Source organism: Hyperolius riggenbachi, chromosome 4, assembly GCF_040937935.1.
Source record: "Hyperolius riggenbachi isolate aHypRig1 chromosome 4, aHypRig1.pri, whole genome shotgun sequence".
Lineage (NCBI taxonomy): Eukaryota > Metazoa > Chordata > Amphibia > Anura > Hyperoliidae > Hyperolius > Hyperolius riggenbachi.
The window spans coordinates 50897443-50915702 of NC_090649.1; the positions used below are offsets into that span (position 1 = coordinate 50897443).

General features: G+C 49.1%; 1 protein-coding gene across 2 annotated transcripts in view; it reads right to left on the minus strand.

Moving 5' to 3' along the window:
- FDFT1 (farnesyl-diphosphate farnesyltransferase 1) overlaps positions 1-16938 on the minus strand; it is a 48330-nt gene extending 31392 nt beyond the window's left edge. Inside the window, exons 1-2 of one of the 2 annotated variants that reach the window (XM_068280035.1) lie at positions 16765-16938; positions 4012-4109 (exon numbers count right to left, since the gene is read on the minus strand). In XM_068280035.1, coding sequence (XP_068136136.1) covers positions 4012-4109; positions 16765-16863 — 197 coding nt within the window. In that variant the 5' untranslated portion in view covers positions 16864-16938. Of the gene's footprint in view, positions 1-4011; positions 4502-16764 lie in introns of those variants that run through there. The other variant, XM_068280034.1, reaches the window with a different exon arrangement.
- Positions 16939-18260: the final 1322 nt, after the last annotated feature.

Genomic DNA, 18260 nt, shown 5'->3' on the forward strand with positions numbered 1-18260 from the left:
CAGAACTGAAAAGGCTTGGTGTTTCTTTAACAGTTTCACAGCATCAGAACTTTGTTTTGCTTACCAAAGCATCATTTTTAGCTAAGCTCCACCCGTCAAAGAAAACTGCCCGGGCTTTTTTCCCGATGCTGTGCAAAGCATGATGAGATTTCCTATGTTGTTGTTATTATTATTATTACTACTATTATTATAAAGCGGCAACATATTCCGTGGCGCTGTACAAAGTAAGAAACAAACATGGGGTACATAATCAGGGATGGTCGTAGGCAGCCAACTTCGCTACGCTGGAACTACGCGTATTTTTACGCAAATACGCTTCGCAATCTACGGCTCAGAAATCAGGCACTTCGCTACGTTAGCATACCATAGACTATGCATTAAAATACGCAAGCTTCACGTATTGCGTAGCGTAGTTGATGCGACCGCTTATGCCCTTATGCGGAAAAATTTCCACAATAATCTGCTAACTATGCGCATACACAAACTAATTTAAGCATACATTCCAACATCCAATGCGAAATTGAATGCGTACAAAGGGCAATAAAATTTCTGCGCATGCGCAAAGACCCATATCAATGCAGTTACCGCACGCGTAGTTGACTTCGCAATACATACGTCAACTACGCGTAGTGGGCGAAGCTACGCATAGCGGGACTACGACTACGCTGAAATGCGTAAGTGTAGTTCTTAAACTTCGCCTACGAACTACGATGCGTAGATTCGCGCTGGCGTAGTTTACGAGCAACCCGTACATAATACAGACAATGGTGTACACTACTATACAAGATACATAATTAGTGACAAAAATACATGTTGCCTAGCAACTGGGAGGGGTGATCAGCACACAGGACAGTTGGAACTGTGTCTCATGCTCCATGTCACCTCCATTCAACCAAAAAGATGGCTGCCCTCATGAAATCAAACATTTGCCTGTTCTTTTAAAACAGGGTGGGTAAGAGATTATATTACCTATCTAGTTTAATTAACATAACTAATGTAACTTAATGACAGTGTGTTTGTTTAGGCTGAAGCTCCTCTTTAAGTACTGGCTCACACGGACGCCTTGCGGGCTTTAAACAGCGTTTGGGAAGACGGACAAACGTGCAGCCTGGCAACTGCTTGCTGAGCAACAGCTCTACATTTTTAGGGATCGAGCGCCGTAAATGCTCAGTACGATCTTTTGCAGGCTTTTGTGAAAAGCCTGTCAGTAGATCCCGGCGTCGGTATAGCGATTTCCTGAGTGCTTTTATGAATAAACACAATGGGCATGATTCACAACGCTTTTTCACCTGTTTTCACCTTATCGATGTTACATTTTTAAGCTTCCAAAGAGCAAAAAATATAATATAAAAATATAATATAATTAAGGTAAGAAAAGTAATATTGAAAAAGTTAATCAGGAACAACTAACTTTGAGTGATTATTTTGCTTGTAAATGTGCTGAAAGGTTATTTTTATAAATTGGGTGATAAATGAGACATTTAAGAGAAGTTTTGTGAATAGAGCACATTGTATTTCTTCATTTCCCGGGTGAAAGAGTTCACCGATGCCAGGAAGTGAAAATAAATCATTGCTGAGCAAAAGCGCAGCGATTTCCACGATTTTAATGAAAGTGAATGGGAACGATTTTTAAACTGCGCTAATCACAAAGCGCTCAGAAAAGCGCTTGTAGTGTGAATGGGACCTGAGAGTTTGAGAGGCATTTCACGGCCTATTAACTCTCTGTGGAAAAGAGGCCTTATGCTGGGAATAGACGGTACGTTTTCGCCGCTTAGCCGTTTAGATGGCTCGATTGATAATTTCCGATATGTCCGATCTCCCACCCGATCGATTCCGCATGGGGGACAATGAAATAAGATAAGAAAAAGGAGCGGGATCGATCAGGCGGCAGAATCGAGCCACGAAAACGTACAGTCTATTCCCAGCATTACACAGGACTAATATGATTCTGAAGGTTCATGATTGTTCTCCACTCAATTAACCAACAGCTTATCAATTATTATCCTATCAGGTCTAATAAGCTGTATGCCAAGTTCAGCTTAATTCCCAGTGGCTGGATAGTCCAGCAGTGGCTGGATAGTGTACTGGTTAAGGGCTCTGCCTTTGACGTGGGAGACCAGGGTTCAAATCCTGGCTAGGTCAAGTACCTATTCAGTAAGGAGTTCAAGGCAAGACTCCCTAACACTGCAGGGTGGCCTCTTGAGCGCGTCCCAGCGGCTGCAGCTCTTGAGCGCTTTGAGTCCGACAGGAGAAAAGCGCTATACAAATGTTCAGATTATTATTATTATTATTATTATTATTATTATTATTATTAAGGCCTCCTTTCCACGGCCAGTTGATCTGTGTGCTCAGCAAGCAGTTACCAGGCAGCAACAAGCAGTTACCAGGCAGCAGTGAGCAGTTGTCAGAGTTTAAGAGGCATTTTACTGCCTATCAACAGTCCATGGAAAAGAGGCCTTAAGATGGCCAAAGAGGCGCAAATCATTAAGGCCTCTTTTCCACGGACAGTTGATCAAACTCACAACTGCTCCACTGCTGCCTGACAACTGCTCCACTGCTGCCTGACAACTGCTCCACTGCTGCCTGACAACTGCTCCACTGCTGCCTGACAACTGCTCCACTGCTGCCTGACAACTGCTCCACTGCTGCCTGACAACTGCTCGCTGAGCACACAGTTCACAGGAAATTTATTTCCACCTTAGCAGGATATAATTGGTCCCTTTTCAAGCTGTACAATCCTGCATCAAGTTGGAATAAATAGCATCTCACTGACCATCCACACCCTGCATTTTCAATTAAGGCCTCCATTCCACGGACAGTTGCTAGGCAGTGAAATGCCTCTCAAACTCTCTCAACGGCTCACTGCTGCCTGGTAACTGCTTGTTCCTGCCTGGTAATTGCTTGCTGAGCACACAGCTCAACAGTCCGTGGAAAGGCGGCCTAACCATCACTATAAGGCCTCTTTTCCACGAACAGTTAAACTGTGTGCTCAGCAAGCAGTCACCAGGCAGCAGCAAGCATTGGTGAGAGTTCGAGAGACATTTCACTGCCCATCAACAGTCCGTGGAAAAGAAGCCTAATCGGGACTGTTCAAAGTCAGATGACTGGATTAGTCCAGGTGTAGAAAATGAGTAACATGCTCCACCTCTGTGCTGCTAATTACCCCTGCAGCAAGATGGGAGGTTTCTAGGCTGTCAAAAGAAAAAAAAAAAAAAAAAAAAAAAAAAAAAAAGTCTAGTAAATAAGTGCTATGTGTAATGTCAGTCTTGGTACTTTGTAGCTGGCTGCAAAATGAATTGCAACTTACAGGTTACTTTTCATTATCTGACAGCTTGATTGCCTAATCAGCTGACAAATATCAAGCATCACACTTCCAAATCGGATTAGTCAGCAATAAGCAAATCATTTTTTGTTCGCATGCAAACTGGAACAATATAAATAACAATATCTTTTAGCTCCAGTTTACATGAGGGGACCCGGCAGGAAACCTCAGAGGGTTCTCTCTACAGCAATGTGATTGGGTGGAGAGAATCCTCTCAAACAGCTTTTGGATAACACCCCCCCCCCCCCCCCCCCCCCCAAAAAAAAAAGGATTTGCTGTTAGAGTGATTTTCCTATACTTTACAAAAATCTGCACGACCCAGGTTTGCAAAAAACCACACACACTGCTCTGATGTGATCAATCCCATACAAACACATTAGCCAAGCACTCAGAAGCACTCTTGGGGTGCACCAGCTCAAAATTAGCTGCATGCAGGCAAAGATCAGCAGGACTGCCAGGCAACTGGTATTGTTTAACAGGAAATAAATATGGCAGCCTCCATATCCCTCTCACATCAGTTGCCCTTTAATTAGCAATGAGTCAATCAGTAATATTGATAAAGCAGCAGCGTAGGATCGCACAAGGCCTGGCAGCAGTTTGTTTTGGGAGTATTGTGCCACACCCACCACAGCTTTCACAACTCAGCATGCACCAGCAGAGTGAACATGGGGTTAATGTACTGTACTCACCGCAGCTCGCCGTCCAGGGCCTGGATGACAGCTGCGAAGCTGCGGCTGGTCTCGTTCAGGTACTTGTAGCAGGTCCGCAGGCTCTCGCTCATGGACTCCTGTCGGGGGAGAGACACGGGGTGAAAACTACACACCAGCAGGTTCTGGGGTACTAAGTATCTGTGCACAGTGCGGCCCTCCTTCAGGCTCCTCTCCTGCAGGCGGCTGACCGTCAGCAGGGACCGCTGCCCCCCGGGCTTCTGGGCTGGGGACAGGCACAGCGTCCTCTTGAACAGAGAGGCAGCCACCTTACAGTTGACGCTGGCCATCTGCCAGGATCGGAGGGAAGGTTTTCTGGAGTGAATTCTGTGCCAGCGCTCAGGAGCTGTGCCCAGGGGCACCGTGACAGCACAGCGGAGGGAGAGCAGTGCCCATAGTCACTGGCCTGGCAGCAGCCTGCAGCAGGGTCTTCATGTCACACCAGCAGCACAGCTCTCCCACCCAGCAATGTTTTCATGGTCTAAGCTGGTGGGCGGGGCCCCAGATCTCCAGATATTAACTGTTTGTTTACACACCACATGAGCAAGTCCTGTTTTTGCACACTACTGTGAGGTTTAAAGCGACAGTACACTAATAAACTGCTGTGATCAAGAATTCTGTTAGACAAAATATTTTAGTTACTTTAGCTGCAGGATATTACATACATTTAACTTTGAAACAACTTTAGGTAAACTGACTGACACACAAACTTTTCTGCTTGTTGATCCTATTAATGGCTCTGAAGGTTAAAGGACATCTGAACCATGAGGGAAATGTAGGCTGCCATATTTATTTCCTTTTTAAACAATACTGGTTGCCTGGCAGCCCTGCTGATCTATTTGGCTGTAGCAGTGTCTGAATAACACCAGTAACAAGTATGCAGCTAATCTTGTCAGATCTGATGTCAGAAACACCTGATCTGCTGCATGCTTGTTCAGGGGCTATGGCTAAGGGCTTGTTTACACTACAAGAGCTTTTTTTAGCGCTAGTGATTTGAAAAGCTCTTGCTAATGCAATGCTAAGGGGGATTTTTACAAAATCACATCGCTCCAGTGGGATCACACCCACAGCATTACATTAGCAAGAGATTTTAAAATCACATGCACTTAAAGTACATACACATGTCCAACTTTTTCAACCACTCGCATAAAAAACCATTGCACGAGCGCTTTTATGGCGATCTCTAAAATTGTCAGCGCTTAAAAAAAACGGAAACGGTCATAATGTGAATGAGCCCGTAGTGTTCGGTGCAGAGGATTAGCAGACCTGCCAGGAAACTGGTATAGCTTAAAGGGAGTCTAAACTAAAAAGGATATGGATTTTTCCTTTTAAAATAATACCAGTTGCCTGACTCTCCTGCTGATCCTGTGTCTCTAATACTTTTAGCCACAGCCCCTCAACAAGCATGCAGATCAGGTGCTCTGACTGAAGTCAGGCCCAGTGCACACCAAAACCGCTAGCAGATCGTAAAAACGCTAGAGGTTTTTGGAGCAGATTTCAGAGCGATTCTAGGCATGTTTAGGGCCCGTTCACACCTGAGCGGGAATCGCACGATTCCCGCTAGCGGTTCTGCAAGAACCACTACACAATGTAGCGAGTGGCAGTGTTCTCATTGCCACGGTTGCGGTTAGCGATAGCCGGCGACGATTTGCCGGCGACGAGCGTTCCGCGATTAGCGATCGCTCCAAAACCGCTGCAGTGTCCAGTGATTTTTCCGCGCTAATCGCGGGACAATCACTCCCGCAAAACGCAGGCGGTAATCGCCGGCGTTCTGCGATTTTAAGTGTGAACGGGCCCTAAAGCTGTTACTAAACAGCTTCAGTAACAAAAACGCCTGGAAAACCGCTCTGATCTAGCATTTTCTAGAGCGGTTTGCGTTTTTCCTATACTTTACATTAAGGCAGAAATGCTTCTGCAAACCGCAAATGTGCAGCAGGAGACACGTTGGCGGTTTGCGAAAAACCTCAAACCGCCGGTGTGCACTATCCCATTGAAATACATTAGCCAAGCGTTTTCACAGGCGGATCGCTCCTAAAACCGCTTGGTGTGCACTGGGCCTTAGACTGGATTAGTTGCATGCTTGTTTCAGGTCTGTGATTCAGCCACTACTGCAGCCAAAGATATCAGCAGGAGAGTCAGGCGATTGGTATTGTTTAAAAGGAAACATCCATATCGCTCTCAGTTTAGGTTCCCTTTAAAAGGAAATCAATATGGCAGCCTCCATATCCCTCTCACTTCAGTTGTCCTTTCACATGCCTGTGAACAGAGAGACTGGCTGCCTGTAGCCAGTCATACATCAAATGCTTTGCTATGGAAACAATGCTGCAGAACAGACGCCTCGCACATTAGACATGTGATCCGTTATGAGGCATGCAGTGCTATTGAAAGTATGTGTCACTGCCACTGTGAATCCGCACGTTACCCTGTAAGCTCACACTACACACAGCATGTCATCCCAGTGCAACGCACCACAACACAAAAAATGTGCTAGCCACATATTGGGCTCTATTCGCAAAGCATTACCGCATTCAGTAATGCTGAAAACAGCTGATTTTACTGATCACTTCCCAAGCTACAATTCACTAAGGCCTCTTTTCCATGAACAGCTGATAGGCAGTGAAATGCCTCTCAAACTCTCACAACTGCCTGCTGCTGCCTGGTAACTGCTCGCTGCTGCCTGGTAACTGCTCGCTGCTGCCTGGTAACTGCTCGCTGCTGCCTGGTAACTGCTCGCTGCTGCCTGGTAACTGCTCGCTGCTGCCTGGTATCTGCTCGCTGCTGCCTGGTATCTGCTCGCTGCTGCCTGGTATCTGCTCGCTGCTGCCTGGTATCTGCTCGCTGCTGCCTGGTATCTGCTCGCTGCTGCCTGGTATCTGCTCGCTGCTGCCTGGTATCTGCTCGCTGCTGCCTGGTATCTGCTCGCTGCTGCCTGGTATCTGCTCGCTGCTGCCTGGTATCTGCTCGCTGCTGCCTGGTATCTGCTCGCTGCTGCCTGGTATCTGCTCGCTGCTGCCTGGTATCTGCTCGCTGCTGCCTGGTATCTGCTCGCTGCTGCCTGGTATCTGCTCACTGCTGCCTGGTATCTGCTCACTGCTGCCTGGTATCTGCTCACTGCTGCCTGGTAACTGCTTGCTGAGCACAAAGCTCAACAGTCCGTGAAAAAGAGGCCTTAACCTATCTCCGCACAGAAAAATCACAGTTCCCGACTAGTGAGGTAAATTACCGACTTACCTCGGGAAATGTCAATTTACAAATATTTCCGCATTAAGTTTTCCGGCCAAAAGTGTTCGTTTTTTTTTTTCTCCAGCTCACAGCAGCCGATATCTGTCTCTCCCTCTGCTGTCTCTGAGTGGTAGATTTGACAGACAGCCTTTGGGGAGATCCAGGCAGCCAATAGGAAGAGCCACACAGCCTGCTTCTCACTGTGATTGGATGTGACAGGGATGTCGGTGGGTCTTTCAGTGTATCAAAGCAGAGGAAAAAAACAATTCTGCGGGCGTCCCTGCATCCCTTTAGATGTGCATATTTGTATTGTATCATACAGAAGAGCTCCCCCTGGTGGCTGCAGTACATTTAAAGGGATAACTGGGATGCACAGGACAGAAAACCTCCATCATACAGTCACACACAGCACCCTGCCTGCCTGCCTGCTGCCCTGTTAGAAGGCTGATAAGTGAAGCTTCCCGACCAGGGCTTAGTGAATTGAGGCATGTTTGTTCGGCAAACTTCAGCCTCATAGGGAAAAACTTTTGTGAATTTGGAAAAAAAAGTGTAAAATACGGCATGAGGTATTCTACCGTCCAAACTGCTTATTGTGAAGAGAGGCCAATATCATTGCATCGCATTGTGATGCAATGATATTGTGTGTTGCGATAATGCAATAGACAAAAGGCCCTTTTCCACATGCAGCTGAACTGTGTGCTCAGTGAAGTTGCCAAGCAGCAGTGAGCAGTTGCTAGGCAGCACTGAGCAGTTGCCAGGCAGCAGCGAGCAGTTGCCAAGCAGCAGCGAGCAGTTGCCAAGCAGCAGCGAGCAGTTGCCAAGCAGCAGCGAGCAGTTGCCAAGCAGCAGCGAGCAGTTGCCAAGCAGCAGCGAGCAGTTGCCAAGCAGCAGCGAGCAGTTGCCAAGCAGCAGCGAGCAGTTGCCAAGCAGCAGCGAGCAGTTGCCAGGCAGCAGCGAGCAGTTGAGTTTTCCCTGCCTTTCTACCGCTTCTGATCTGTTCCACACTCTCTAGCTTCTTACACTACCCCCTTCTAAGAAACTGGTGAGCAGAGTGGAATACATGGAAAGGGAGGCGGCGGGTTAACCCTTACGTACACAGCTTGAACCCCCCACACGCTCTGGAACGATTTTGCTTTTTCATCCCTAGTGGACAACACCCTCTCTCTCACTTACTTTTAGGCTGGGTTTCCACTAGGGTGACGCATCGGACAAGCGTGACAATGACCCCCCTGCCAAGAATCTAGCGAGTGTACTACAGCCCCCAATGCCTCGCCCACTGATCAGCCATGTGGAACGATTCAGCCAATCACCTGCCGAGAGCTGTAATCTCCCTACTCACCCCCCCCCCCCCCGCCGCATGACATCAGAACTGCGCTGCTCCTTTGGCCTTCCAGCCCGGCCCCTATCTGTACATTGCTGGTCCTGCAATGCTGGGCAAAGAACCAGGTACCAATATCCCCTCCCCCACCACGACATCGGAACAGTTCCGCCCCCTCGGACCCTTAGCCCTGCCCCTGCAATGCCAGGGACATCAGAACAGTGCCGCCCCCTTGGAGTACATTTGAAATCGGCGCCGGTAGACTTGGGCGCAGGATACAGCAGGTATATGGCTGATCCTGTTTCTGCACAAGTCCGGGCCGTTTTAATTACTATTACAGTAGTAGTACATTGTTGGCCCTGCAGTGCTGGGGAGGGGGATCAGGTACCAATACCTCCCTAGGCGACATTCCTTGTGCATGTGCATGTGGCTTAACCTGCCTGGGAACTTTTTTTGCTAATTTTTTTTTTTAAATTTATCATGTAGCTAGCCTAGCGCTAGCTACATGATTCCCCCCTCCCTGCGGCTTCCCTCCCACCCCTCCGATCCCCGCCGGCGCAATCACCCATCCGGAAATCCCGTTCTGAACGGGATTTCCAGGAGGGCTTCCCGTCGCCATGACGATGCACGTCGTGACGTCACAGGGAGACCCGATCCACCCCTCAGCGCTGCCTGGCACTAATTGGCCAGGCAGCGCACGGGGTCTCGCCTGGGGGGGCCCTGCATCGCGGCGGATCGGCGATCGGGTGAGGCACGCAGCAAGCAAAGTGCTTGCTGCGTGTTTTAAAAAAAAAAAAAATATTCAAATCGGCCCAGTGGGGCCTGAGCGGTGACCTCCGGCGTCTCTGGACGAGCCTAGCTCGTCCAGAACGCTAGGGAGGTTAAGGATTGTTGAGGTAGCCTTACACCTCCAGGAGACATTATTAAACGTCACGATCAGCACCCCCACCCCATGGATTTGGTTATCTCTGCAGTATCAGTCTGCTCTCAGCAGCAGTAATTCATAGCTCTAGCCGCTGGGGCACAGACAGGTAAGAGCAGTATTATCACCAAGGGTTATTAAAAGATTAATATGTAGACATTGTTTTTAATCCCATGGTTATTAGCATGTCGTGCCGTCTTCTGTGGTTTCAAGGGCTACATGCCAAGCCTCTACCAAGTACACAGTGGACTAGGTACAAACAATGGAGGACACATAGTGAAGTGTATCTCTGGGCAAAATAATAATAATAATACAGGTCAAGTTTGAAAAATTAGAATATTGTGCAAAAGTCCATTTATTTCAGTAATTCAACTTAAAAGGTGAAACTAATACAAGGAATACTCGTTACCTGCAAAGCGAGACATTACAAGCCTTTATTTGTTATCATTTGATGATTATGGCTCACAGCTTATGAGAACCCCACAAATCTAAGTCTCAGGCCATTGGAATATTGTGAAAAGGAGCAATATTCTAGGCTCAAAGGCCATGATTCCCCAAGCTTTTTCCTGTGATCTATGTTACTTTTTTTAAGCTCCCACAGAGCAAAAATATAATATAATTAAGGTAAGAAAAGTAAAAAGCCTGCAGTAGCGATCAGAGACCACCAACAGAAAGCTCTGTTGGTGGGCAGAAAAGTAGCCAAGATTCATTTGTGTACTCAGTTGTATGGCTGTGCAGCGAGCTGTTAAAGCTGCAATGTGCTAAATTGTAAAAAAAAAAAAAAATCACCTGGTCAGTAGAGGGGTATAAGCCTGTGGTCCTGAATTGGTTAAGTTAGGCGCATCAGATTTGATAAAAAAAACATTGCATCCAATGGAAGTTTATCCAAAAAAAAAAAAAATAATACAGAAGGCCTTATCAATTGATGAACAGAGAGCTCTGTTGGTGGGGAGAAAAGGGGTGGGGCCCTCCTCAAAGCACCCCTCCGCAGTGCTATTCTGCCCTCTCCACCCTTCCCTCCGTCCCCTCCTTGCTGTTGGCAATAAAGGACGGTGATCCGTCCTGCGCCGCCTCTAATAGGCTTTAGCCTATCAGATGCCGGCGATCCCCGGCCAATCAGAGGCTGGGGATCACCAATCTCCTTTACGGCGCTGCTGCGCAGCAGCGCTGTATGATGTAAACAGCGGGGACTTCTTCCCCGCGTGTTTACAATTAGCCTGCGAGCCGCGATTGGAGGCTCGCAGGCAGTTCACGGAGACACCCTCCATGAACTGACATGGAACCAGGGCTGTGGAGTCGGTACAAAAATCTTCCGACTCCAACTCCTCAGTTTATGAAATCACGACTCCGACTCCGGCTACCCAAAATGGCTTCGACTCCGACTCCTCGACCTTAGTCTAATACTTAACAGGGATTTGGATTTTGTACAAAAATCAGCCGACTCAGACTCCTCAGTTTATGAACTGGCGGTCTTTAAGTGGTTAACTAAAAATGTCCTGGTCACTAGGGGGGGGGTTAATACTGAGGTCCTTAAGTGGTTAAAGGACCTCTGTCGCGAAAATCTTAAAATGTAAAATACATGTAAACACATACAAATAAGAAGTCTGTTTCTTCCAGAGTAAAATGAGCCATACATTACTTTTCTCCTATGTTGCTGTCACTTACAGTAAGTAGTAGAAATCTGACATTAACGACAGATTTTTAACTAGCCCATCTTTTCATGGAGGTTCTCAGGGTTTTCTTGATTTTTAAAAACACTTAGTGAATGGCAGTTACCCCATCCAACTGCCAACAAAGTGTGCAGCAAGCAGGGAGGCTGGCCAGCATCATTGTAAAACTCTTTTTCAGGGAGCGTCTTTATAAAGAATAAAGGCCATGCTGAGAATCCCCTATAGAGAGATTGACTAGCAGGTCAGGTCAGGGGCTGCTGTATACACCCTAGATGCTCTGTAGAGGGGTCCGCAATAGGCCGTCCTTGTCCAAGATCCATCTAGCTTGAGTACAGGGCTAAAAACAACCCTAACCCCCCCCCCCCCCCCCCAAAGGTACCAAATTTTTCAGACTATAAGACACATCTAAGTTTAGAGGACAGGAAATAAAATATACTAAACTTGGTGCGTGCCTGGTGCAGGGGAGTCTTGCAGATTTTCTCACCCCAATTTTTGTGTTCTCCTCTTGTCCCCCTTGTGTCCTCTATTGTCTCCCGTGTCCCTTGGAGTGTCTTCTTGCACTCCCCAATGCTCTCTCCGCTCCCCCTGTGGAGCAGTGGCAGCAGTTTGTATCTCTTTACCTGACCTGAGGGTGCCCGCGGCAATCAGTTGCTTCTCCCTGCTGCACTTCCCAGTGGCCTTCTCTGCTCCCTATACGTCTTGTAAGTAGCTCCAGCTGCGTGCATCACTCACCTGACCCGAGGGTGCCCGCGGCAATCAGTTGCTTCTCCCTGCTGCACTTCCCAGTGGCCTTCTCTGCTCCCTATACGTCTTGTAAGTAGCTCCAGCAGTGTGCATCACTCACCTGACCCGAGGGTGCCCGCGGCAATCAGTTGCTTCTCCCTGCTGCACTTCCCAGTGGCCTTCTCTGCTCCCTATACGTCTTGCAAGTAGCTCCAGCTGCGTGCATCACTCACCTGACCTGAGGGTGCGCTGGGGAGTGCAGCGAGGAGAAGCAGCTGATTGCTGCGGGTACCCTCTGGTCAGGTGAGAGAGACATGCAACTGCCACTATTAATTACATTCTCAGAGAGAGTGAAGGAGGACGCAGGGACAGTACAGTCCCCGAATGCGTTTGTATTGTAAGTTGTGGGCATTCCCTGTATTTGGACTATAGGACGCAGTAACTTTTTCTCCCCATTTTTGGGTTAGAACAGGCATGGGCCCTCAAAGCCATTAAATTTGGCCCCCAAGTGGTTTCCCCACCTTACATTATATTTGGCCCACTGTAGACCACCAAGAAAGCAATATGGGGAGGTGGGGGGGGGGGGGAAGCACTAAACACCAGGCAACTGTATAGGGAAGGGAGGGATCACTAGACACTGGGGAACTGTATAGGAAAGGGAGGACAACTAGACACTGGGGAACTGTATGGGGGAGGGTGGGGGGAAGCACTAAACACTAGGCAACTGTATAGGGAAGGGAGGGACCACTAGACACTGGGGAACTGTATAGGGGAGGGAGGGACCACTAGACACTGGGGAACTGTATAGGGGAGGGAGGGACCACTAGACACTGGGGAACTGTATAGGGGATGGAGGGGAGCCATTAGACACCACAGAACTTTATAAGGGAGAAAGGTGGCCAGTAGACATTGAGATTGGCCCGCGACTAGGTCCCAGTGTACAATTCCGGCCCCAATTGTATTTGAGTTTGACACCCCTGGGTTAGAAAAAGTGAGTGAGTCTTAGGGCTCAGCCACAATATATGCGCTTTTCTGAACGCTTTTTAAAATTCGCTCCCATTCACTTTCAATAAAATTGCAGTAAAAAAAAAAAAAAAAAAAAAAAAAAAAAAAAAAAAAAAAAAATCGCCACAATTTTTCACGTACACGATCACAAGATTTTTACCACGATTTTAATAAAAGTGAATGGGAGCGATTTTTAAAAAAGCACTCAGAAAGCGCTAATCAATCACATAGCACTCCGAAAAGCGCTCATAGTGTGGCTGAGCCCTATTAGTCTGGAAAATATGGTACTCACCTATGGAGGGCTGAAAGTCTGGATCCCACAGAGACTTCAGGTCCTCTCTCCATCCCCTCGTTCCACCAGTAAAATCATACGTCTGAAGATTAGCAGGTCTGTACAACACACAGTCCGGGCTCCTGCATGCGCAGTACCGATGCACCAGTCTTCAGAAGCACTCCGAGAAGCAAGTGCTTCCAAAGCCTGCTGAGGAGTCCTGAAGATGGCAAATCTGTGCAGAGGACAGCGGTGGAGAGAGGACACAGAGAGAGGAACAGGAAGTCTCCATGGGATCCAGAGCCCTCCCTCTACATAGGTGATTACCTAACTATTCTTTTGTAGGTTACTTTAGGGTTGCTTTAACCTGGACCTGAACTCTTGCACAGGACAAAAGGGAAACCTAGAGAAATGCACCCTGTATGGATTTAAAGGATACCCCAACTGAAATGTGACATAATGAGATAGACATGTGTATGTACAGTGCCTAGCACACAGATAACTATGCTGTGTTCCTTTTTTTATTTTTCTGCCTGAAAGAGTTAAATATAAGGTATGCAAGTGGCTGACTCAGTCCTGACTCAGACAGGAAGTGACTACAGTGTGACCCTCACTGATAAGAAATTCCAACTATAAAACACTTTCCTAGCACAAAATGGCTTCTGAGAGCAAGAAAGAGGTAAAAAAAGGGGAATTTCTTATCAGTGAGGGTCACACTGTAGTCACTTCCTGTCTGAGTCAGGACTGAGTCAGCCACTTGCATACCTGATATTTAAGTGTTTCAGGCAGAGAAAGAAAAAAAGGAACACAGCATAGTTATCTGTGTGCTAGGCACTGTACATACACATATCTATCTCATTATGTCACATTTCAGTTCGGGTATCCTTTAAAGGGTTTAGTTGTCTAATTCCCCCTCATCTGTGACTAATCACAAGTTGTAATTGATCCCTCAGCGGTGTCAGCTGGTTGCCTTGGCAGAGCAGCTAATTTGTAAACACAGGATGTTAGCCCTATGTCTGCCTCCATGAAAGCAGGAAGTAGACACTGCAGATTTATTGCAGGATTTGTATCAGCTGTAACAAAGAAATGTTTTTTTCTTAAGGTTCTTCATAAGGTTATTATGCTGTTGCTTATCCTTTAGAGCAGAGAGGAAGTTCTGAGTTCAGGTCCGCTTTAATTCCGCCTTGCATGCAAATATAATGCAACAGGGCAGTGAAAATTAATAGGAAGAAGTACACTTTATTGGCCCAATTCCAATCTGCATTTACCTTGCATGCAAGCTGCAATTATTAGCATGTTATTCGCCATCTCTAGTCAAGATAAGTAGAAATGCAAAACCGGTGCTGCAGGTAAACCACAGTGGAAGGTGACAGACAGCAGTCAGCCAAGACCTCATTCCCCTGCTCTATACTCCATATTAAAGGGTTCAGCAACCCCAAGAAATACAGAGCGGTCATGCAGGCCACACATAGACATCCTTAGGGACAGGTGTTGGGCCACATATAGGGACCCTCAGGGACAAGTGTCGGGCCACATATAGAGACCCTCAGGGACAAGTGTCGGGCCACGCATAGGGACCCTCAGGGACAAGTGTCGGGCCACGTATAGGGACCCTCAGGGACAAGTGTCGGGCCACGTATAGGGACCCTCAGGGACAAGTGTCGGGCCACGTATAGGGACCCTCAGGGACAGGTGTTGGGCCACATATAGAGACCCTCAGGGACAAGTGGCGGGCCACATATAGGGACCCTCAGGGACAGGTGTTGGACCACATATAGGGACCGTCAGGGACAAGTGTTGGGCCACATATAGAGACCCTCAGGGACAAGTGTCGGGCCACATATAGGGACCCTCAGGGACAAGTGTCGGGTCACGTATAGGGACCCCTCAGGGACAAGTGTCGGGTCACGTATAGGGACCCCTCTGGGACAAGTGTCGGGTCACGTATAGGGACCCCTCTGGGACAAGTGTCGGGTCACGTATAGGGACCCCTCTGGGACAAGTGTCGGGTCACGTATAGGGACCCCTCAGGGACAAGTGTCGGGTCACGTATAGGGACCCCTCAGGGACAAGTGTCGGGCCACATATAGGGACCCCTCAGGGACAAGTGTCGGGCCACATATAGGGACCCTCAGGGACAAGTGTCGGGCCACATATAGGGACCCTCAGGGACAAGTGTTGGGCCACATATAGGGACCCTCAGGGACAGGGGCGTAACTAGGCCCCACCGGGCCCCCCTGCAGATTTTCTGAGCGGGCCCCCCCCCCCCCCCCCCCCGGGGCCCGCTCGCGGCCGTTTTGTGGGTGCTGGAGGGGTGGCAGCATGAGGGGAAAGCCTTGCCCACAGTCGGCGGGGAGAGGGGTAGTTCCCCCCTCTCCCTCACCTCGGGGCTCTCCCCTCTGCGCTCCCCTCCAGCTCGTAAGTGTCTGTGGGGCTGTGGTGGGCAGCGAGCGGCGGGCAGATACATACCTGCTTCCGTGCGTTCCATCGGAGACTTCTCCCTCTAGCGGCTGACGTCACTTCCGGAAGTGACGTCAGCCGCTAGAGGGAGAAGTCTCCGATGGAACGCACGGAAGCAGGTATGTATCTGCCCGCCGCTCGCTGCCCACCACAGCCCCATAGACACTTACGAGCTGGAGGGGAGCGCAGAGGGGTGAGCCCCGAGGTGAGGGAGAGGGGGGGAACTACCCCTCTCCCCGCCGACTGTGGGCAAGGCTTTCCCCTCATGCTGCCACCCCTCCAGCACCCACAAAACGGCCCCGAGCGGGCCCCAGGGGGGGGGCCGGGCCCCCCCGCGGGCGCAGGGGCTGCAGGGCCTATTCCTACGCCCCTGCTCAGGGACAAGTGTTGGGCCACATATAGGGACCCTCAGGGACAAGTGTTGGGCCACATATAGGGACCCCTCAGGGACAAGTGTCGGGTCACGTATAGGGACCCCTCAGGGACAAGTGTTGGGCCACATATAGGGACCCCTCAGGGACAAGTGTTGGGCCACATATAGGGACCCCTCAGGGACAAGTGTCGGGTCACGTATAGGGACCCCTCAGGGACAAGTGTTGGGCCACATATAGGGACCCCTCAGGGACAAGTGTTGGGCCACATATAGGGACCCCTCAGGGACAAGTGTTGGGCCACATATAGGGACCCCTCAGGGACAAGTGTTGGGCCACATATAGGGACCCCTCAGGGACAAGTGTCGGGTCACGTATAGGGACCCCTCAGGGACAAGTGTTGGGCCACATATAGGGACCCCTCAGGGACAAGTGTCGGGTCACGTATAGGGACCCCTCAGGGACAAGTGTCGGGTCACATATAGGGTCCCTCAGGGACAAGTGTTGGGCCATATATAAAAAACAACAACTCTGGGCTAGGTACTGGACTCTATATCAGGCTCTGTATAGTGATTTTAGAAGCAAGAACTGGATACTTATAATGAAGGGCACAGAGCAGAGCTCACAAGGGACAGGCACTGTGCTGGTATCAGGGATGTGTATTGGGAGGACTGTACATACACATGCAGCGCAGGCTCAGCAGGGACAGGCAGTCTGTGTATTGGGGAAACACTGCAGGCTCAGCAGGGACGGGGTGACACCAGCAGCCTTACCCGCTCCAGCCCGGTGATGACGCTCCTGTATCCGCCCATCTTGAACTTGATGAGGTTGTAGATCTCCTCCGGGTGGCCGAGCGATCTCAGAAACTCCATAGCCGAGACTCAGTGCAGCTTTTCCGGCTACAGCATTCCACACACGGCCCGCTATACTCGCTGGAAGCCGGCAGGAAGCTCCGCCCAGCCCACCGGCTCCAGCCAATCGCCTTCCAGCTCCACAGTGGACTGACGGCGACGATTGGGTAGAGCGTTCTCGGACCAGCCGCTGCCAACCAATGAAGGGGAACCTGTTGCTGGGGTGACGCCTCGCGCTATGGAGCCATTGGCCGAAGCAGGGTAATGAGCGCGGGGAGGGGAGGAGACATGGGCGGGGCCATGTGCTCTGGCTTTGGTGACAGGTGATGCAGGGGGTACCGCTGTTGTGACAGTACAGAGATGCACGTGTGTGTGTGACGTGCTGAGCCCATAGGCTGCTGCATCCATAGAGCACAGAGATGTGTCAGTGAGATGCACAGCACAGACATTCCTGCATACCTGCAACTGGCTCTGCTGAAATGAAGACTAGACTAGAGAAGAAATTAAAGGGGCACTACAGCGAAAAACTGTAGTATAATGTGCAAACATATACAAGTAAGAAGTACTTTTTTCCCCAGAGTAAAATGAGCCATAAATTACTGTTCTCCTATGTTGCTGTCACTTAGGGCCCTTTCACACCAGAGGGCTTTTTCAGCGTTTTAACGCCACGGCCGAAGTTGGCGTTTTCCTAGGTAAAAGAAAGTCCATAGACTTTCATTTTACCATTCACACTAAACGCTGCGTTTTGGAGCGTTGCGTTTCAACGCTCCCAGGCGCTTTTTCTGGGCCTACCGCGGCGTTTCTCATTACAATTGATTGTAATGTATAGGCGTTAAAACGCCTGCAGCCAAAACGCAGCGTTTTAGCCTTTCACCGTTGCCTGTAGTGTGAAAGAGCCCTTACAGTAGGCCAGGGGTGTAACTAGAAATCACTGGGCCCCCCTGCAAAACTTTGAATGGAGCCCCTCCCCCTACATCAGTGTTGCCAACTCATCCCTTTAATTACTGACACATCTAAGTTATACAGGTTCCGGGGCTATTCGCACATAATCAGTGCCTTAACTGCATCTACCTAGCCACAAAACCTGTATAATTCATATGTGTCAGTAATTAAAGGGATTAAAGGGATGAGTTGGCAACACTGCCCTGCATGCCAAGTAGGGACTGTCTACAAAACTCTGTACAATTCGTTATCAGTGGCTGAACAGATGCAGTAATTAGAACAATGGTACAGAGAGCAGATTTTTTTTTTCTCTCCTTGCACTTGGTTGTCAGTCTCTCAGGACAGGGCCTTCTGTGGCTTCTGGGCCCCCCTGCAGCTGCATCCCTTGCAGGGTCTATTGTTACGCCCCTGCAGTAGGCAGTAAAAATCTGACAGAAGTGAGGCCTGGTGCACACCAAAACCCGCTAGCAGATCCG